This window comes from Vitis riparia, chromosome 19 (genome assembly GCF_004353265.1).
Source record: "Vitis riparia cultivar Riparia Gloire de Montpellier isolate 1030 chromosome 19, EGFV_Vit.rip_1.0, whole genome shotgun sequence".
Taxonomy (NCBI): Eukaryota; Viridiplantae; Streptophyta; class Magnoliopsida; order Vitales; family Vitaceae; genus Vitis; species Vitis riparia.
Genome location: NC_048449.1, coordinates 19,834,658 through 19,856,800, shown reverse-complemented (window position 1 = coordinate 19,856,800; position 22,143 = coordinate 19,834,658). Strand labels below are relative to the sequence as shown.

The 22,143-nt window shown below is 39.3% G+C and overlaps 1 protein-coding gene across 1 annotated transcript; it reads left to right on the top strand.

The window, feature by feature from the left end:
- Nucleotides 1–1,501: 1,501 nt before the first annotated feature.
- LOC117908751 (protein PAT1 homolog) lies at nucleotides 1,502–20,671 on the top strand. Its single transcript, XM_034822455.1, has 5 exons — nucleotides 1,502–1,824; nucleotides 2,923–3,053; nucleotides 6,922–6,978; nucleotides 7,993–8,056; nucleotides 17,696–20,671. Exons 1-5 carry the CDS (start codon nucleotides 1,734–1,736, stop codon nucleotides 19,834–19,836), a joined length of 2,484 nt encoding a protein of 827 aa, XP_034678346.1. The 5' UTR covers nucleotides 1,502–1,733; the 3' UTR covers nucleotides 19,837–20,671.
- Nucleotides 20,672–22,143: the final 1,472 nt, after the last annotated feature.

Here is a 22,143-nt window from a genome sequence, read left to right as displayed (position 1 = left end):
TTTCTTATTAGGGCACGTAATAGATTTTACTTGTCCTATTTTTCCACAAATAAGGTGTTGACGCCTAGAGAAGGTTCGTAAGATGACCATTTTTCAAACCTGTGTGAAATTACAATTGACTTAGCAACTTCAAATATCTATACCCAATTTCTCTTTTACAAACTCCACTCTCATGAATACAATAACCATATTTTATATATGAAGACGTCCGAGTCATCCTGATCACACACTTTTCAATCTAGTGATGGTCCCTTATTTTTTTTGTCACATCTTTCTCTCACTACATATTAATATAATACCAATATTATAATGGCAAACAATAATAAAAAAATAAAAAAATAAGGTGATAATAACAGATGAGATGCCTATCCTTTTCAATATTCCCTTGCACCTCTTTGCACTAAAGGCAAGCCACCGTCCACCCAATAAATTAATGTTTTGTACACGTCGAAAATTTTATTTTATAAATAAATTAAAACTGACGTATTTGAAATTATCATATTTACATCATAAATCATTTTCAGAAAGGAATATCTTATCCTATAAACTTCTTCCAAAAAATTTAAAAAAAGTATAATTTTTTTTAATGGAGAATATTTAAAAAAAAATAAAAAATCATATTTCATGTTTTTAATATTTTTAAAAATTAAAAAAATCATATTTTTGATTTAAATATTATTATTTTTATTTTAATTAAATATCCCATTAAAGACAATTTATACTTATGATATATTTTATATTGTTTCTAAAAGTTGAAAAAAAATAAATTTTATATGAAAATATGAATGTGTGTTTATGTACTTAAAAGTTACTTTTAAATTTTAAATTTTGAGTATGTATCATGTTTTTATATTATTTTAACAAAAAGTATAATAGAAGAGTGAAGATTAAGGGGGATAATTTTTTTTAATATCTTAATTTTTTAGTAGTTAAAAGTCTTTGACAACTATTTTTAAGAATATTTTTTTATTTTTTAAAATAAAAATTAGAAAAATATGTTTGTTAACAAAAAAAACTAATTTTTATTTTATTATCTTAATATAAAAAAATGATATTTAAAAAAAATATCTTTTAATTATTTTTTAAGAATAATTTTAAAAAATAATAATATAAATATGTGTAATGATTAAAAATAAAATTTTAGACATAAAAATATTAAAAATAAATTAAAAGCATTTTAGGTTTCTAAATAGACAAAAATTCTATAAAATATAAATATAAAATAGTTTTTAAAAATCATTTTTTATAACTATTTTTAAAAACGTAATTTGTATTTTATATAGAAATTATTATTATTATTTATTTTAAAAATAATAAAAATTTAAGAAATAAATCTAAATGACATATTAATATATAATTTAAAATTTTAAAATCATAATTTTGATAAATATTTTAACGGTCTATTTTCTACTTTCAATGATAAAAAAAAAAATTAAAAGTAACTATATATATATATATATATAATATGAAAATATAGTTTTCTTACTTTGGTAGGCTTTGATTGTTTATTATCTTGTCTCCTTCCATCTTCTTCATTCACATGATATGGGAGTATGACCTAGGGTTTGAATTCCAAATATCTCCTCATCAATGACTTGCCATACCCAATTCAGTGTACAGATCTTTCCGCTATCTTATTGCAAGCCCTTCAAATTTGTACTGTAAGGGGCCTTGTAGCTAGGTTTTTTTTTTTGGTTTTAGGGTTTTGTTTTGTTGAAAGGTGTAGAATAGATATGGAAGACGGTGTGTTTGAGGGTGGTGGGGCTGGTATTCATGAGGCTTCCAATCATCCGGATCTCAACCAATTTGGAGATACTTCCACAGGTTTTGCTTCTCTTCTTCTCTCCGTTTTAATTTTTCTTTTTCGATAGATTTTGTAATTCAGATTTTTTTTTTTTTGTTTTCGTTCTTCTTTTTGGGATTTTGTAGATCTGCTTTCTGAGTCGGCTTTTGATTTTTCTTTTTCTTAAAAGTTTTTTTGGCAACCCAACAGAGGACCGTGCTGCTGTCTGATATCCGCTTTTGTATTATTATGGTGTTATTGTTGTTTTTTCGATTGGTTTATTTGGGTAATTAGTGCATTAATTATGACTGCGGAGTTCACCCTCTGTTTGGTTGCCCAGAAAACTGGGAAAGAAAGGGAAATAAATTTCAATTATTTTGTGTGGACAGCCGTATTTAATTCCAACTGAAGATTGAATGCAGATTAAACGAAACAATCAGGAGTTTATAATTTTAAACCTAAATAGCATTCGCAAAACATTTTTTTATTTATGGAAATTCAGCTTAAAGTTTTCAGTGGTTGTATCTTAATTGGCAAACTTGAAGTGTAATACTCATATTAGACTTGGTTGGTTGGAGGTTTTTGCCTTTGGGTTTGAAAAAAAGAAAAATATATGGTTCAAAATTCTGATTTCATTCTTTTTCGGGATGGCTAATAGAGCATGAAGCTTCTACAGTCCCAGGGTGAGTTTGTGTTCTCTTTGGTGCTGGTTCTGCAAGTGTACTTTGAATCTAACGGCTCAGCATGGGTTTCGAGTGTATTGACTTTGATTTAAGTGGTTGACCATCTGGTAATGCTCTTGTTTTAGTGTTAATAGGAATGCTTGCCTGAACACCAGAGAACTACAGTTTCATTATGTGTTACAGAGTTGTTGTGCACTTTTTTTTGGGCATGTGGTTCTTGTGCTGCTACTGGCTGTTACCGTCATAGCTTGTGTTCTTATCATACATATTATGGGCTCGCTGCATTTTCAATATATGTTGATTCCATGGTCAAGGATTTATCCCCTTTTATTTCATATTTTCCATATGTATGGAATAGTGTTCTGTTAGAATTTGTCTTATCCTCCATGCTGTAAATAAGTGGAGTATTGATGAATCTTTTGTTTTTTGGTTGTTTTCCTTTCTCGGCATATGCAGTATTTGATGCTTCACAGTATGCATTTTTTGGTAAAGACGTCGTTGAGGAAGTTGAGTTGGGTGGATTAGAAGATGAAGATTTGCCTGTAGCTGGGTTTGATGAAGAGGAGTTCCTGTTAGACAGGGAGGAGGTACCTTTCTTTTTCTCTGATTTTTTATTTATGTATTTTTTTTTTTTAAATTTTGGTCTTTTACTCTCGTATTTATAAACATACACAAATGTTGCACTTCCTCAAACATATCATCTCAATCAGGGTCGGAGGTTAAATCTTAGAAAGAAGAAATATGACTGCATTCTATAATACAAACACAAAATTAGAATGCAGTGTAGAATTGAAAATAATTTTTGAGAAAAAGGAATCATCTGTAAATTGAAGGTTATTTGGAATAAAATATCAAGAATGTGCATGCAATTTTTTTAAATATCTGTGATGGTGTTATACTTCTGTTAGTTTAGATTTTACAAATGGAATTGATTTGTGGATAGATAAGTTTTAATTAGCTTTTATTGATATCTTTAATAATTTGATAGTAACTAATTTTCTGACATTTCTAAGGTTGTTTATATTAGTGTTTGCTAAATTTGTGATAGCAGTATGAAGAAGACGAGGTATTCTTATTTGGGCACGTTAAGTATAGTAGATATGAACTCCAGTTTCATTCTTTAATTCTACTTATCTGTTGGTGACATGATTTGCTCCTATTTGTCTTTCTTTGGGTGCAAGAATTGGAAATTTGATGTATACATCTGGACTCTTCACCTTTACCTAACATACTCGGGTTGGCATAACATGAAAATGGTGTGGGTGTGGGAACAAATACTCCTATTTTGCTTTGGATATTCACTTTTTTGATTCTTTTTTTTTTTAAACAAGGATAAAAGAGAAAGGGTTTTTTTTTTTTTTTTTTTTAATATATAATTCTTTTATCAAGAATATGTTATTTTTTTTCTTGTAATTGATTTTTATTGACTTTTTTTTTCTTTATTATGTCGTATCCAAATATGGAGAAATCAATGGGGGATAGAGTGCCCTAGAGGTGAGAGTGTATTTTGGAGTAAGCTTATGGAAGGCCATTATAAGAGGATGGTATGATTTTAAAATCAGGACAGCTATTCAGGTTAGATAGGTTGGTGAGAGTCCTTTGAAAGTGGTTTTCCCATTCCTTTCTGTTTAGCCTCTGACAATGATGCAATGGTTGCAGGATTGTGGGAAGGGAAAAGGAATGGAGGCCATTGGCCTGTAAGGTATGGAAGGCACTTTTAGGTTTGGCAACTTGATGGTTCAAATTTTCAAGTTCATTCAGTTAGGGAGAGTACAAGGAGTAGGGGTGGAAAACCTATAATGGAAAGAAGATAAGAAAGGAAACTTTGGTGTTAAGTCTTACTATGGTTTTTTATGTGGCGGGAGTAGAGTGATGTTTACTGCCAAAGAAATTTGGAGGTCCCAAGCCCTTTTGACAACCTGTATTTTTTGTTTTTTGTTTTGTATTTTGTTTTTTTATTTTTTTTTTATTTTTATAAAAAAATTGGGGGAAGATCCTAACCATAGATATCATCATAACAAGAGGGTGGATGATGGTTGATAGATGTGGCCACTCCAAAGATAGTGAAGAAACAACTGATTGCATCCTTATTCATTGTGATAGGACCAAAAAGTTGTGGAATCTTATTTTAGTAATTTTTGGGTTAAAATAGGTGTATTTGGACACAGTGAAAAACCTTCTCTTAGGGTGGAAGGCCAAGGCGATAGAAGAAAATTTGGTGCATGGTTCCTTTATGCTTATTTGGTGTATGGTTCCTTATTTGGTGCATTTGGAAAGAGCGTAATAGAAGGATACTCTATGAGGAAGAGTTGTTAGGTCAAAGATTGAAGGGGACCTTCTTGAAATCCTTGTTGGAGTGGTCATGGGATGCAATGGGGATGGAGATTGTTACAATGTTGGATTTTTTAGGTAGCCTTAATTGTGATTAGATTGGTCTGCTTGTGGGCTATCTTGTTCAGTTGGGTCTTTTTTTGAGCCTTTTGTATACCACAAGTGTACATTGGATGCACCTCTTTTCTTAGTGTTCTCTTAATATAATTTCTATTTGTCTATCAAAAAAAAAAAAAAAAAATCACAAAATGATGTTCCTTGATTTCTTTCCGCCTGTTTTTGATGATGGTTGCTTCTTGAAGCTTTTATTAATCTTAGATGGCTGCTCTCGGCAGAGTCATCTATGTACAGTTTTTGCAACAATAAGTTATAGAGAGCTTCTGATTCTGGGAGTTCACTCTTGTACTACTTTAAATGCTGTTTTGCTGCTTATCCCAAGTCACTGTAGATTTTGCTCTGGTTTGTGCATTTTGTCTGCATTTTGGTAGAGATGTATTTTCCTGTGGCAAGCCATTCTTCTGTTTTTGTTAGATTTACCTTCTAAATTGGTAAATCACTCTCCCATGGAGTTTTCACTGCATAGCTGGACTGGGCTGAGGCTTTCCATAAGAATGAGAATCTTGTGTTTTCCAACCTCTGGTGTTTTACAGTGAGAATTTTGTGTTTTACTACCTCTGGTGTTTTACTGGATATCTCTTTCCATTCTCCCTCTCTCTCTCTCTCTCTGGATAAATGGAAGGCTGAGAGAGAGAGAGAGAGAGAGAAAGAATACCAATGATATATTATTCCAATACAATATGTAAGGTTTTCTTTTCTCTGCGTACCTGGACGGGGCTGAGGCCTAATAATCTGTATGAAATTTTTTAGATGATGAAATTTAGGTAAATTCCTGCACAGGGTTCATTCAGAAGTATCTTTTAGTTTATTTTATTTTTTTATTTTATTTAATATTTTAAATAATTTTAAAATGTGGAGGGATTGTTGGAATCATTTTGTTATTTGCTTCATGGTTCAAATTGACTGGCTTGCAAATCTTTCTAGGGAGTCAGGGGTTTAAGAAACAACATGCATAGAGCACATATATGCATTTTTCATCAAGGAACTGATCATTTCGTGTTACACTGTGGAATGGAGTCATTCCACACCTGTGAACGGAGAATTCATTATTATAATTTTTAGTCTTAGATAGCTGTTTCTGAACCCAGTCATTTGTGTGTAGTTTCTAAATTATAAGACTTGAACAAGCCAAGGGGCTAAATGATGTTGTACTTTTTGGTAATATTTGCTTATCTAAATTGATTGTAGGAGTCATTTAGTTTGGGCGAAGGTCCCCAAGGAAGTATCTGAATCTAATCATCTGTGCTTAGTTTCTAACTGATAAGATTCTGCAACTCAAGAAGTTCAATTATTTAAACCGATATCTTCTGATCCAATATGACAGGAGTTAATTTATCGTGGGGGAAGCTCCCTGAAGAAGTGACATATAGGCTTTCACTTGAATTTTGATATAGATGCCTCAAATGGATTGAGTGACAACCCATTTTTGTTCAGCTATTTAAAATGATATCTTCTGATCCAAAGTGGCAGGAGTTAATTTATTTTGGGTGAAGCTCCTTGAAGAAGTGGCGGATAGGCTCTCACTGGCATTCCAATATAGATGCCTCAAATGGGTTGAGTGGCAACCCGTTTTTGGGCATTTTTACAACCTTTAATAATTCATTAAATCATTTATTTCTGATAAAAAAAAATTTAAGTAATTTGTCTGTTAAGTTCTCAGCTCTCTGTTATTTTTCTATTGGGAAATCTGGCCTTGCTGTTGAGGTCACCCTCACCCAAGAAGGGGGGAAAATTGTAATCTTGTGTTTACCAGCTTTGTTTTATCATTTGACATGTTAATACATTCTAGTCTCTCTCTCTCTCTCTCTGTCTCTCATCCTCTCTTGACGTAAACACATATCCCTTCTTTAAATGCTCAGTGTTTTGCTAGATAAGTGGATAAAGATTTAGTTTTGACTTCTAACTATTCAAATGCATTACTTGCTAGATTTTTTTTTTTTTTTAATGATCAGAGCAGTACTCTTTAGTTTATGCAACTGATTTTTTATTTTTTGCTCACATTTTCAGGGTGAAGTTCTAAGGTCTTTATCTGATATTGATGATCTTGCTAGTACTTTTTCAAAGGTGAGGTTTCTGAAACACTGTCTTATAGAAAAAGATTTCCTAAACATGGAGATGATATGGCAGTGGTGTGTGTAAAAAAAAATTAGCTTGTTACATGATTGTCCTGTTATGGACTTGGTGCCTTTTTGAATCCTTTGATTAAATTCTTAAGTTTAAAAATATTGGTGTGTTCTCCTGTTAGATGCATTTGTCAGCACACTATTGTTTGGATTTAGGTTGATGCACTACCAAACTTACATAAGGTCTTATGTTTACTTGATTTGAAGCTCATGGACTCTAAAAGCTGCATAAGATATTCATTTTGCCATATGAATAGCCTGCACATCATCTACAATTAGAATCTGAGCCTGTGTAATGGTGGAAAAATTACTAAGTGAGCATTAAGAATTGCATAACCATTGACATCCCACATTTCCTAATGATCTTGACCACATTGGTGTGGAAAAGTGACAATGAAAAGTTAGGGTGAAAGATTTTTATCCCACTACAAAAGGGGTGGGTTCTGTCCGTTCAGATAGAATATTCTTGTATGGAACTCAATTCCAGGACTCCAAACATGACCTATTGGTGCCATCTCCCCATTTTTTCTGACACACATCATATTCTGAAAAGTACTGTAATTTTCTTGTCTAATTTGGTTCACCAATTTAAAAGGATGATAAAATGGCCCTATCAAAGCCCTTGCTCATCAATTTTGATGGTTAAATTCTTCTAATTTATTTGACTAGGTGGTTCATTAAATCAACATGTTTCCTGCCAATGAACGCATTTCTCATAATCCCCTATACATATGTATATATGTCTTTAGAAAGAAAATTAGGAATTGAGAGAACAGGGGAGTGAAATGTCTTATTCCCCAAAATTATATTAATCTGGTATTTACTGGCAGGATTCTCCACACATATGCATTTTGTTAGTTCTGATTTTGACTCATAAGTGGTTACATATGTTTCCTAATGTTATATTCTGGGTTATTTGTTTCTTGTGTTCTAAGTTCTGTTTGTTTTGTCACAGTTGGAAACAGGTGTTAGTGGACCAAGAAATGCAGGAATTATTGGTGATAGGGGATCCAGAGAAAGTGAGTACAAATCTTGCATATCCTTTTTTAGTTTACTATAGTGGATTTTTAATTCCTTTTTCAGAACTAGTGCCATTGAAACACTTTTTTTTTTGTTTTTTTTTTGTTTTGGTGTGTTTTAGTTCTATATGTATAGTAAGGATTTGTCTTGAGAAGATTTAGGGAGAATTTTTATGGTATGGGGGTTGCTAGGAGAGAAAGATGCACTTGGTTATGTGGACGACCATCCTTTGTGAGAAGACAAAGGGAGGACTAGGTATTAGAAAATAGAAATCCTGGCATCATAAGTGTGAAGAATGAGCTAGAAGAACGGCTTTGAGAGGTGGTTGGTGTTGGTTTGCAGTGGAGTAAAAAACTTTTGACCTTTCTGTGGAGGAGGTTGATGAGGATTTGGAAAGATGGTGCAAAGGTTGGGTGGAGGTTTAAGTTGGAATGACGTTTGAACGGGGCAGGGAGGTTTTTATTTTGCTTTGTTGTGGCTGAAGAGGAGAAGAGGTTCTCGTTGGTTTTCCCCAAGGGGACGGGTTTCATGGGGGTTGGTCGGTTCTGGTGGAGAAGCTGCGCTCTTTAGGTGTAGCTCCCTCTTCTGAGGTTAGGAGAGTGGGTTCCCCTGCTAAGGTGAGGAGCATCTCAAGGGAGACAACCCTTGGGTCTTTTGCTGACGTCATAAGGAAAGCTCATGGAGTGGCCAGCGAAACTGTTTGGGTTTAGATTGGAGATATAGTGGTGTGAGACAGGGAGGAGTCATTGTGCAGTTGTTTGGTCGGTTGGTTTGGCGAGGTTTTAAAGCAGTAACCTGATTTTTCCTTTTTGAAACCTCTTGTGATTGCTCTTTTGTCTCTGAAGGGGGGTTGAAGATTTCAGGTTTTGGAGGTAACTTGCTCTTATTTGATTTTGAGATATTTGCTGAGGCCGAAAGGGTGCTTGCAAGAGGTTCTTGAAGGGTTAAGGAGAGAGTGCTGCACTTGGTAAGGCGGACTCCCAAGGTTGGTTGTCTGAGGAAGGGGTCATGCCAAGGAGATGTGGATGAGGGTATTGGATTTCGTGTTACACCTGTGGAGTCAGGTGGTGTTTAAGAAGATTGGGGATGAATGTGGTGGGTTTGCTGCTGTGGATGAAGACAGCTCTTTTGAATAATCTGCATTGGGCCAGGATTTTGGTGCATCCTGTTAGGAGTTTTTTTACCTAGCTTGTTGCAAGTGGTAGTGGGCAACTCCAGCTTCTCCTTACAACTGTGGTGGGAAGCTTCGCCGGGTTTTTCGTTTGTGGAGCCTAGAAGAAGAGACTGTGTGCCCAGTGAGCAAGAAGTTGGGGCAGGAGTGGAAGTTTTCTCATGCGCCAATGATGGGAGGGGACTGCAACCCTTGGGTCCTACAGCAGCTGTCGAGTTGCTCTGCTGCAGGTCTAAGGTGGCGGGTGAGGGTGCTGCAGGTTTTGACGCAAAAGCAGCTGCTGTAGGTTTGACTTGTTGCAGGCCAAAGTTGGTAGGAGAGGGTACAGTGGACTCTATAGCAGTATCTGTTAAGGGAAAAGGAATAGAGGAGGGGGGATTTCCTAGGACGTGAAAAGAGGGTTACAGCTGTTATGGGAGGTGGTGGGGTAGTTGGGCCTGATGTCATTGTGAAGGTTGGTGGGGAGGTTCTTGGGTCTTCTTCTTTGGGCCGACAAGGGTTGGGAGAGGCTTGCAGCGTTGAAAATGGGGATGCCTTTGTGTTTTCGGATATAAGAGTGAAGGGTCCACTAAGATTGGGCCTGGCCCAAGTTTGTACTAACAGAATTGTGGGAAGGGCCTCAGAGGAGGTTGGGCCTTTAAGTGGAGCTTTAAAGGTGATGAGGGCTTGTTAGGGCTTGCTCCTTCTGCAGAGAAGGTGCAGGAGGGGTGTGTTCTTTGCGTGCTTGAGAGTAGAAGAGGAGAAAGCTTTGGTGGATCTGTCAGGAGAAAAGGGCAGAGTATAGCCTCTGCAGAGGAGGCACCTAGAGTCGAGCCGCCCTGTGGTCTTGATGTCCTCTTCTTGTGTGAGGGGGGTAGCGAGCCTTTTTCTGTGGATTCGTTAACTTCTTGAGCTGCGATTACAGATGAGGCACTCGTGGCGGAGGCGAATGGGCAATCTGGGCCTTCCCCCCTTTCCTTGGGTCCTCGAAGTCCTCGATGTCAGCCGCTAATGATGGTGCTGCAGGATGACAGCATGCTGGATCTCTCGGGGAAGACTATGAAGGAGCCCTCTGGTATGGAGATGGTTGCTAGGGCCGAGGAGTTGGAGCGTTCAAGGGATGTGGACTTCGGTGCCTTGGAGGGAGAGGATTTTAATAGCCTTCCTAGTGGTTTTGTTGAGTTCAGTAATTGTTTGGGGATGCCAGTTGCGGGCTTTGAGAAGGAAATTTGTGCTATTGTCAGAAAATTGGAGTAAAGAAGAGGTTGTGGGGTGAGCGTGTTAGGGGGTAAGAAAAGGTCTTCTTCCCGTTTCAAGAGGGAAATGTGAAAGTTAAGAGTGCTTGATTAACTATAATAGTTCTCCGTTCACTGCTAGAGGAAAGGGGAGTGGTGCTGGGGATTGAGGAAAGAGGGTGCTTCCAGTTGTAGGGTTTTTCTATTGTTTAGCCTTGTTGTTTGGGTTGTTTCTGCTTTTCTTTCTGTTGGTTAGGGCTGCTTGTTGTTAGGGTGGTGGGTTTTTCTCTTCTTTTCCTTTTTTGGTTTGCTTTTGGGCCCAATTTGTATACTCCGTGCATACTTTTTAGCACCTTTTTTCAAGTGCTTCAATATATCTTTTCTTACTTATAAAATGAAGTTGTATATGTATATGTTACGAGTTCGATTGTCTTCATGCTAGCCTTCAAATTGTCCTTTTATCTTTTGTTATGGTCATAGCTACAAATCCTGTGACAACCATTCCATGACTAGATTAGCTCTTGAAGACCTATGTTACATGAAGCAGGTTCAAAATGATGCTATCAAACTCCTGTATCTCAGTATACTTGCTGAAAGAAACATGAGAGCCCCAACTTGTTATCATTAATTATTATGACCACACCCATCAACTTTAATCTTGCTCAGATAATTCATCTTCTGTAGGCTTTTTGGCAATTCATTGAAAAAAGTTTGGTGTTCCAATTAGCTTCCTTATCCCACGGGGCTCTAGATTTTCACCCCTAACTTGCTTCCTTATAATCTGCTAGTGGCTACATTCCTCAAAAGCCAAGTTTCTAGGCCTTAAGTCCTTAGAGGTCCTTCTCTTTCCCATAGTTTTAAAAGGCTCAAGGCGCACCAAGGTGCAAAGTAGTCCTAGAGCCTGAGGCGCAAGACGCACCTAAGCCGCGGGCTTTAGTGAAGTGAGGTGTACCTTAATTTACATATATATTTTTATATAATATAATCAAATTTAACAATAATTTATTTGTCCTTGTTGAATATAATGAATTTATAGTGTACAATCTTTCCTTTTTTTTTAATATAGGTCACATGTATGGTAGTTAGGACTCCTAGCCTTGTATATATATATTTTCTCAATTGTAAGTAGACACTACATGAATGAGAATCAAAGTTTTCTTCTCTCTCTCTTAACATGGTATCAGAGCCAAGGGAGAAAACCTAATTCTTTCCAGTTTCCCCGTGTCATCAATTCCGGGGAAACCTTCCTGTGACCGTATTTCATTCCGGTCACCTTCCCTAGACTCCAAAGCTTTCCGGTCGGTCGAATCGTCGTCAGAAAACATTCATCGCCGGCGACTTTTTCGGCGAACTTTTCTGGCGACGTCTTTTTCCGACACCGCAAGGAGCGCTTAGAGGAGATCTCCAATTTTTCCTAAAGCACCGGAGCCAGAAAACCACCCACGCGCCAGCCAAGCGCGTTTTTCCGGCCGGCGACTGCATCTCACGCACCCGCGTGTGAGGGCGCGTGAGCCACTTTCCGGCGACGTGCTTCCTCCTCCAGCCTCGCCTGACGCCGACTAGCCACCCTTCATACCTGTTTCTGCCATCCGAGCCCTGCACGTGCTTCTTTTGGGGTTCTTTTGCCTCCGTCGACCCTCTGAACAGTTTTTCCGGTGTCCTCCGGCTATTTTTTCTCAACCCCAATCCCTGCACGTGCCTTGGGAAGTGTTCTTCTACCTTTCCGGTGGTGCCACAGTTGTTTTTTCTTTTCTATTTGGTCTCTCACACGGGCGATTCTTCGGTTTTTCCTTCTTCAGCCGCATCTGAAGCCGTATTAGGGCTCTCTTCGATCCAAATATACTTCATTCTCCAGATAAGTGGATATGGCTACTAAAACTTCCATTTTTTCCTCTGTCATATCTGGATCTCCTATGATTACTTCGGAGAAATTGGTTGGCAGTGAAAATTATCTTTCTTGGTCTGCCTCTGTTGAACTTTGGTTTATGAGACAAGGATATGAGGATCACTTGGTTACATAGGAGGCAGATATCCCTGAGGTTGAGCGCGTACAGTGGAGAAAGATAGATGCCCAGTTATGTAGTGTATTATGGCAATCAGTTGATCCCAAGATCCTTCTTCATCTTTGGGCCTACAAAACTTGTTTTAAATTTTGGACTCAGGCCAAAGGATTATACACAAATGATATTCAGCGTTTTTATAAGGTGACTTTTGCTATTGTCCATATCAGCCAACAGGACTTGGATCTATCTACTTATATTGGCCAGATTGCCTCTCTTAAGGAGGAGTTGTTGACTGTGATGCCTCTTACTCCTGATGTTGGGGCTCAACAAACACAGTTTGATAAGTTCTTCATGGTCCTTACTCTTATTGGCCTCCGTCCGGATCTTGAGCCGGTCTGCGATCAGATTCTTGGTAGTTCATCAGTTCCGTCCTTGGATGATGTGTTTGCTCGCCTCCTTCGTATCTCGTCCACTCAGACTTTGCCATCTGATAGCATTTTAGATTCTTCTGTGTTAGTTTCTCACACTATCTCTCGAGGACGCAGTGGTAACCGAGGTAGAGGCCAACGTCCTCATTGCACCTATTGCAATAAACTTGGCCACACTCGCGATCGTTGCTATCAGTTACATGGACGGCCTCCTCGCACTGCCCATGTGGCCCAGTCCTCTGATTCTCAGCTGCCTCAGCCTCCGAGCTCCTCTGCATCTCAGGCATCTTAGGCCTCTGTTGCCTCTGTTGCCCAGCCTGGTAATGCTTCTGCCTGCCTTACCCACACATCTTCTCTTGGACCCTGAATTCTAGATTCTGGAGATTCTGATCACATATCTGGTAATAAGGATCTTTTCTCCTTTATTACTACTACCTCTGCTTTACCTACTGTTACCTTAGCTAATGGTTCTCAAACTGTAGCTAAAGGTATTGGTTTGACCCTTCCTCTGCCTTCTCTACCTCTCACTTCTGTCCTTTATACTCCTGAATGTCCTTTTAATCTTATTTCCATCAGCAAAATCACTCGAACTCTTAATTGCTCTATTACCTTTTCTGATAAATTTGTGACCTTGCAGGACCGGAGTACGGGGAAGACGATTGGCATAGGACGTGAGTCTCAAGGCCTCTATCACCTCACCTCGGATTCATCTCCTGCAGTTTGCATTTCCACTGATGCTCCTCTCCTCATTCACAGTCGTTTGACCCACCCTAGTCTCTCCAAGTTCCAGAAGATGGTCCCTCGTTTTTCCACTTTGTCGTCGCTTTCGTGTGAGTCATGTCAGCTTGGGAAACATACTCGTGTCTCGTTCCTAAAGCGTTTGAATAATCGGGCAAAGTCTCCTTTTGAGCTTGTCCACACTGATGTTTGGGGTCCTTGTCGGACTGCGTCTACTTTAGGATTTTAGTATTTTGTCACTTTCATTGATGACTATTATCGATGTACTTGGTTATTTTTAATGAAAAATCGAGCTGAGTTATTCTCTATTTTCTAGAAATTTTATGCTGAAATCCAGACCCAGTTCAATATTTCTATTCGTGTGTTACGCAATGATAATGCCAGGGAATATTTTTCAGCTCCATTTACTTCATTTATGTCTCATCATGGGATTCTTCATCAGTCTTCTTGTGCTCATACTCCTCAACAAAATGGGGTAGTTGAGCGCAAGAATCGACATCTTGTTGAGACAACTCGTACTATCCTCCTCCATAGTAATATTCCTTTTCGTTTTTGGGGGGGCGCTGTTCTTACCGCTTGTTATTTGATTAATCGTATGCCCTCCTCTGTTTTACATGATCAGATTCCTCATTTCCTTCTCTTCCCTGATCAACCACTTTATTTCCTTTCTCCTCGTGTCTTTGGTTGTACTTGCTTTGTTCATATTCTCACTCCTGGACAGGACAAGCTTTCCGCCAAAGCCATGAAGTGCCTCTTCTTGGGATATTCCAGACTTCAGAAGGGTTTTCGTTATTATTCCCTTGAGACTCATCGATGCTTTATCTCCGCTGATGTCACTTTCTTTGAGGACTCACCATTCTTTTCCACCACTTCTGAGTCTCTTCCTGTTTCTGAAGTCTTGCCCCTTCCCATTGTCTCCCCATCTGATGTTGTGCCTCCTCGACCACTTCAGGTTTATTATCGTCACCCTCGTGTCGCTGCTCCTCTCCCTTTTGCTGAGGCACCTATTGACTCACTTCCTATCCCTTCGGCTTCTCTTGCCCCGGCTCTGCCTTCTCCTGATGATTTACCCATTGCTATTCGGAAAGGTACTCGCTCTACTCGTAATCTTCATCCTATTTACAATTTTTTGAGTTATCATCGATTATCTTCACCCTATTCTGCTTTTGTTTCTGCTATATCCTCTGTTTCTCTTCCAAAGAGCACCCATGAAACTCTTTCCCATCCAGGCTGGCGACAGGCACTGGTGGATGAAATGGCTGCTCTGCACTCTAATGGCACTTGGGATCTTGTTGTTTTACCCTCTGGTAAATCTACAGTTGGCTGTCGTTGGGTCTATGCAGTTAAGGTTGGTCCTGATGGTCAGGTTGATCACCTTAAGGTCCGCTTAGTTGCTAAAGGCTATAATCAGGTTTATGGTTCTGATTATGGTGACACATTCTCCCCTGTTGCCAAGATTGCTTCTGTCCACTTGCTTATCTCCATGGCTGCTATGTGTTCTTGGCTTCTTTATCAGTTGGATATTAAAAATGCCTTCCTTCATGGTGATCTTGCCGAGGAAGTTTATATGGAGCAACCTCTTGGTTTTGTTGCTCAGGGGGAGTCTGGTTTAGTGTGCAGGTTACGCCGTTCTCTATATGGCTTGAAACAATCTCCTCGAGCATGGTTTGGCCGTTTTAGTTCTGTTGTTCAAGAGTTTGGCATGCTTCGCAGTACATCAAACCATTCAGTTTTTTGTCATCATAACTCCTTGGGGCAGTGTATTTATCTGGTTGTTTATGTGGACGACATCGTCATTACAGGTAGTGACCAGGATGGTATTCAGAAACTAAAACAACATCTTTTTACCCACTTTCAGACCAAAGACTTGGGGAAACTCAAGTATTATTTGGGAATTGAGATAGCTCAATCCAGTTCCGGTGTGGTCCTTTCCCAAAGGAAGTATGCTTTAGACATCCTGGAAGAAACTGGTATGTTAGACTGTAAATCGATAGACACACCTATGGATCCGAATGTCAAACTTGTACCAGGACAGGGGGAGCCTTTAGGAGACCCTGGGAGATATCGACGGCTCGTAGGTAAATTGAACTATCTCACCATTACTCGTCCAGACATTTCTTTTCCTGTGAGTGTTGTTAGTCAATTCCTACAGTCACCATGTGATAGCCATTGGGATGCCGTAATCCGCATTCTTCGATATATCAAAAGTACACCAGGCCAAGGTGTGTTGTACGAGAACAGAGGTCATACTCAGGTTGTTGGTTACACAGATGCAGATTGGGCTGACTCACCCACAGATAGACGTTCCACTTCAGGGTACTGTGTTTTTATTGGAGGTAATCTAATATCTTGGAAGAGTAAGAAACAAGATGTAGTGGCCAGATCTAGTGCTGAAGCTGAGTATCGAGCTATGGCTTTGGCAACATGTGAACTCATATGGTTGAGACATCTTCTTCGAGAGTTGAGATTTGGAAAGGATGAACAGATGAAACTCATCTGTGATAACCAGGCCGCATTACATATTGCATCCAATCCAGTCTTTTATGAAATGACCAAACATATTGAAGTTGACTGTCACTTCATTAGAGAGAAGATCGCATCAGGATGTGTTGCTACAAGTTTTGTTAATTCAAATGATCAACTAGTAGACATCTTCACTAAATCTCTCAGAGGTCCTAGGATTAAATACATTTGTAACAAGCTTGGTGCATATGACGTATATGCTCCAGCTTGAGGGGGAGTGTTGAATATAATGAATTTATAGTGTACAATCTTTCCTTTTTTTTAATATAGGTCACATGTATGGTAGTTAGGACTCCTAGCCTTGTATATATATATTTTCTCAATTGTAAGTAGACACTACATGAATGAGAATCAAGGTTTTCTTCTCTCTCTCTCTTAACAGTCCTAAACACATAAATCATTAAATATCATCCACAACTTCAATTTAATCAACAAAAAAAATAAAAATAAAGAACTCCAAGCATAAAAACAAATCCAAATCCATATTACAAATCATAGTTGTGAAAGGCGCGCCTAATGGAAGGTACGTGACTATTTTCCCTCTATTTTTCTCCTATTTTTCCTCTTCTTCTTCTTCTTCTTCTTCTTCTTCTTCACTTCTTCTTCTTCTTCTTCTTCTTCTTTGTCTTCTTCTTCTTCTTCACTTCTCCATTGCACAATTGAGGCTAGGGCACGATTGGGAGTGGTGTCGGGTTGAAAAATACCAGAAAAGGGGGTTGGAAAGGAAAACAGGGCCAAAACGGCGTCGTTTTGGCCTGTTCCTTTTAAAATTAAAAAGGGCCAAAATGACGTCGTTTTGGACCCATAAAGTAAAAAAGAAATTAGGGCTCAGCCCCAACCCTCTGCAACCTGACGGACTGAAGGAGAAGGAGGGGTTGGAGGGTGTACTTGGCTGGAGGCGAGTTAGGTGACCGCATATCGCCTTGTCGGAGGTGAGCGGCTTGCGGCTTAAGTAACGCCTTCGTGAAGGGGCGTCGCGCCGCCCCGAGCCTAGGCGCGCCTTTCACAACTATGCTCTTTCCTTTGGATCCCACTGTATAAAGGAACACCCACAAAATTATCACTACCCCTCTAGCACCTAGTCATAACTTCAAACTGATCCTCCTTTTTCATATGTTCTCAAATCTAAAAGGGGATTCCTGAAGCCTCAGGCAAGCCTAGTAAGTAGTGTTTTAGTATGATATAAGAATGGGGGTATAAATTGGCTAATTTGCTTATTTACTTGGTTGTTTTGCAAGTGATATATTGTCCACTCATTTTATGGTATTTCCATGGAGATGTTAAATGTGTGCCTGATGGCATTGCATATCTTCTAGTTGGTCTCCCACTCTTCAGAATGGGTTTTCTTGCTGTATGTGAGGTAAAATGTGGGTTAGGGTCCTCAGGGAGATCCTCTGAGTGGGACCTGTCAAATGTATACCACCATATCTGCCTCTATCTTCTGCAATTGTATCATATTGACATTCAGCGAATAATTCTTGGAGCCTGATGATATGCTTCCTTTTTTTTTCCTGGGTGTCATATTGCAACTGATCAAAGTTTCCTGAAATGTTCTTTTCAGGTTCTTCAGCTGCTGAATGGGCACAGGAAGAGGATCTACATTACTGGTTTGATCAACATATGTTTGAGACTGAAAGCCTTCAGGATGGCAAAAGATGGTCATCACAGCCCCATGCTTCTTCTGCCCATCTCTCAGAATTAAAGCCTCTGTACAGAACTTCATCATATCCTGAACAGCAGCAGCCACAGCAGCTGCAGCAGCATCAGCAGCAGCAGCATCACTATAGCGAACCAATTCTAGTGCCAAAATCTTCTTTTACTTCTTATCCTCCCACAGGGGGCAGATCCCTGGAGGGTTCACCAAATCATCATTCACGCCACATCTCTCATCTTTCTGGTGGACCCCAGATTGCATTATCTCCATCAAACCTCCCTCCCTTTTCCAACCCTCAGCTTCAATTGCCCAGCTTGCATCATGGGTCCCAATTTGGTGGAAATTTACCTCAGTTTGCTCCTGGTCTCTCTGTTAATAGCCGACCACCAAGCCAATGGGTCAACCAGACCAACATATTTCCTGGAGATCATCCCAGCATCTTGAACAATTTGTTACAACAACAATTACCTCATCAAAATGGGCTAATGCCTCCACAGTTAATGCTGCAACAGCAGCCACAGCAGCATAGACTGCATCATCCAGTTCAGCCTTCATTTGGTCATTTGTCAGGGCTGCAGTCCCAACTATTTAATCCCCATCTTTCCCCAGCTCCACCCATCATGAACAAATATGAAGCAATGCTTGGGATAGGTGATCTGAGGGATCAAAGACCCAAGTCAATGCAAAAAGGTAGACCGAATCATCGGTTTTCTCAACAGGGCTTTGATACTAGCAGTCAGAAGAGTGATGTTGGGTGGCCACAATTCAGATCCAAGTATATGACAGCTGATGAAATCGAAAGTATCCTTAGAATGCAGCTTGCTGCAACGCACAGTAATGATCCATATGTGGATGATTATTACCATCAGGCTTGTCTTGCAAAAAAATCTGCTGGAGCAAGATTGAAGCACCATTTCTGCCCAACTCACCTGAGGGAACTCCCTCCCCGAGGCCGTGCAAACAGTGAGCCACATGCTTTTCTCCAGGTTGATGCTCTTGGAAGGGTTCCATTCTCATCCATCCGCAGACCCCGTCCTCTTCTTGAAGTTGACCCTCCAAATTCATCTGTTGCTGGCAGCACTGAACAGAAAGTTTCTGAGAAGCCTCTGGAACAGGAACCGATGCTTGCAGCAAGGGTCACTATTGAGGATGGTCTTTGTCTTCTCCTTGATGTGGATGACATAGATCGGTTTTTACAATTCAATCAGCTCCAGGATGGTGGGACTCAGTTGAGGCGGAGACGGCAGAACCTGCTGGAAGGGCTCGCAGCATCACTACAGTTGGTTGACCCACTTGGGAAACCTGGTCACACCGTTGGGCTGGCCCCCAAGGATGATCTTGTGTTCCTACGGTTAGTTTCACTTCCCAAAGGTAGGAAGCTTCTCTCAAAGTATCTCCAGCTACTCTTTCCAGCCGTTGAGCTCATCCGAATAGTCTGCATGGCCATTTTCCGCCATTTAAGGTTTTTATTTGGGGGCCTACCCTCTGATTCTGGAGCGGCTGAAACGACCACTAACCTCTCAAGGGTCGTTTCCTCATGTGTTCGTGGAATGGATCTCGGTGCTCTAAGTGCTTGTTTTGCAGCAGTGGTTTGTTCATCAGAGCAGCCTCCCCTCCGTCCTCTTGGAAGCTCTGCTGGTGATGGAGCTTCTGTAATACTAAAATCTGTGCTTGAACGGGCAACTGAAATTTTAACCGATCCTCATGTTGCTGGCAACTGCAATATGAATAATCGAGCCCTGTGGCAGGCCTCTTTTGACGAATTCTTTGGCCTTCTTACCAAGTACTGCTTGAACAAATATGATAGTATAATGCAGTCATTGCTCATGCAGGCCTCTTCAAACATGACAGCTGTGGGGGCAGATGCGGCTAGAGCCATCAGTAGAGAGATGCCAGTCGAGCTCTTGCGTGCAAGTCTTCCGCATACCAATGAGCACCAGAAAAAGCTGTTACTGGATTTTGCACACCGCTCCATGCCTGTAATGGGATTTAATAGTCAGGGTGGCGGCAGTGGCAGTCATGTGAATTCTGAATCTGTCCTGAGTTGATGCAGAATCATGGTGAAATTTGACAGAGCTAGAGAAAAAGGATTTCTTAAAAAGCAAGTGTCAGGAACTAGTGATACTGGTGGATGTGTTGCCTGCATGCTTCCACACTCAATCGAATTAGGAGCAGCCTTGTGCAGTGAAGAAAGCTTAAAGGGCAAGGGCATGTTGTGATCGGAGTCAGTTTAGAGAGTTAAGATTTTCTTGTTCATTCTGTGTCTTCCCTCAGAACTTTTGAACTGCTTCATGGGGAGAATATCTGTATTATGTTGAAACACCCATCTTTTTTTTTTCTTCGTCCCTTTTCCCTTTTCTTTTTTTCAAATGGGGGAGCTTATTATAATGCTCTGTCATGGAACTCCAGATAAAAAACTGGAGGCTTAGGAGGTGTAGATGTACAGGGTTCATTACAGATTACTTGCCATGTTCCTCCACTATTAGTTTCCAGGACATGGGAAGGATTTTGAGCACGTCCATCTGAAAGTGGTGTATTTGATTTGCTACTCTACTGGAATTGGCCTGGGTTCTGTGAGAACGTCGTTTACCGTGTTTTTAGACGGTTTGATGGAAGTGTTCTTTCTTTGAACCTTCCTTTCAGTTTTCGTTTTCAGTATCTTGTTCTCTCTTCCATGTATTATCTACTGTAGACAGTCTCTATTTGGTCTCTTTAATGTTCAAATGGTGCATCCGTCCGGGGGGGTTTTTGCTCTGCAATTTCTGAAATTGAATGCTTGAAAACCTCAATTGACAGCTTGTAGCTGATCAAGGCTTATACAGGATCATCGCCCGTGACTTCCATTTGATAATAGTTTTAAGGTTGAATATTTGTTGGATTGGATGTATACACTAGTGCTGGAATGTCTGTGATTTTGTAAAACCTTAGGAAACATAATAATCTGCTCTTTTCAATTCATATTTTATTTGAAGAAACTAATCATGTATAAAATGAGATCGCAACTTGTATTAAAAGCTAAGGAGGTGGGGTGTCAAAATCGCTTTGATTTAGTTTAGATGATCAGTTGGACTTGATCCCTTGAGCTGATATGTAATAGAAAAACAACTTTCCATTAGGCAAACCCCCTTAAATAATTGTCTTATCTTTTCCCCTCTGGCCTGCATTCTTGGCTTCGCCACTGCACATGATACAAACTTTCTTTTCTTATTTTGGTAGTGCATATATCCTTTATTTTAATTAGTTGCCTTTTCTTAGTTTTGGTAGTTTTAGTTGGACTACATACAAGGACAAGTGTATATCATACATCAACTTCATTAGTGAAAGCCAAAGACCATTTCATAATTTCTTCCTCTTCTTGTATTTGCTTTATGGTATCAGAGCATCTCTAAGCTCTCACAGGCAGAATTCCTCAAATGGCTGAAACCACACAAAATCAATCTTTCTCTCCCACCTCTTCAAACACTTCCCTTTCTCCTCAAATACGTCCCTTCATTCTCTAGCAAATACGTCCCTTCATTCTCTAGCTCTAAGGATATTCAACTTATGTCAAATTCCACTAAATGAATTATTGTGGTCACAAATTTCATGGTCACATGTCCTCCTGGGTGACCTAATGCTCCGAGACTTGGCTTTCTCTTTTAAGAAAAACTTAAAAAATTTCAGTCTAGCATATTTGGCTCAACAATTCAGATCCTGAAAAGTTGACAAACTTCATCAAAATCTTGGAAGGTTGGCAACTATTTTACTAACCCAGGTTGAAAGGTAAATTACAGGAGCATTTTCAGGAAAGATAATGCATGAGGGAGAACTTGTCCTAATAGGGTTGAACTAGTCTTTCATGGTTCGGTTTTCATCTTCATAGCCTACATCATCACCTATATCGTTCCCATGGTGACTTTCATGACCAACAACCTTGTAGTGCAAATGTTATGACCTATGCATATGACCAGCGCCACTAGAATGGTTTTCACCCCTTTGATTAATCCAAATGCTTTTAAAGGAGACTTGGGTATAGATATCAAAAGGCTCATTATCCCAAATATTACTCCACCATCTACCACCCACTCAGGACATTCTCAAGCAGTGATGGCGTGTAGTGACAACGAGAGAGAAAATTTTCTTTCCCTAGCTAATCTAAAGTCAAACTAAAAAATTGTGGCTTTGTATCTTAGACTCATTGAAGAAGAAAAATCACTCTTCTCACTTATTTCCCTCATTTACTCAACTGGTAGCAAACTTAAGTAGATAAACACTTTCAATTGGAAGTGAACTAGACATGAAAAGAATAACAACCATGCATCAACTAAAAATTTAAATCCAAATACTCCAAACATTGACTAAAAATGAAAATGACT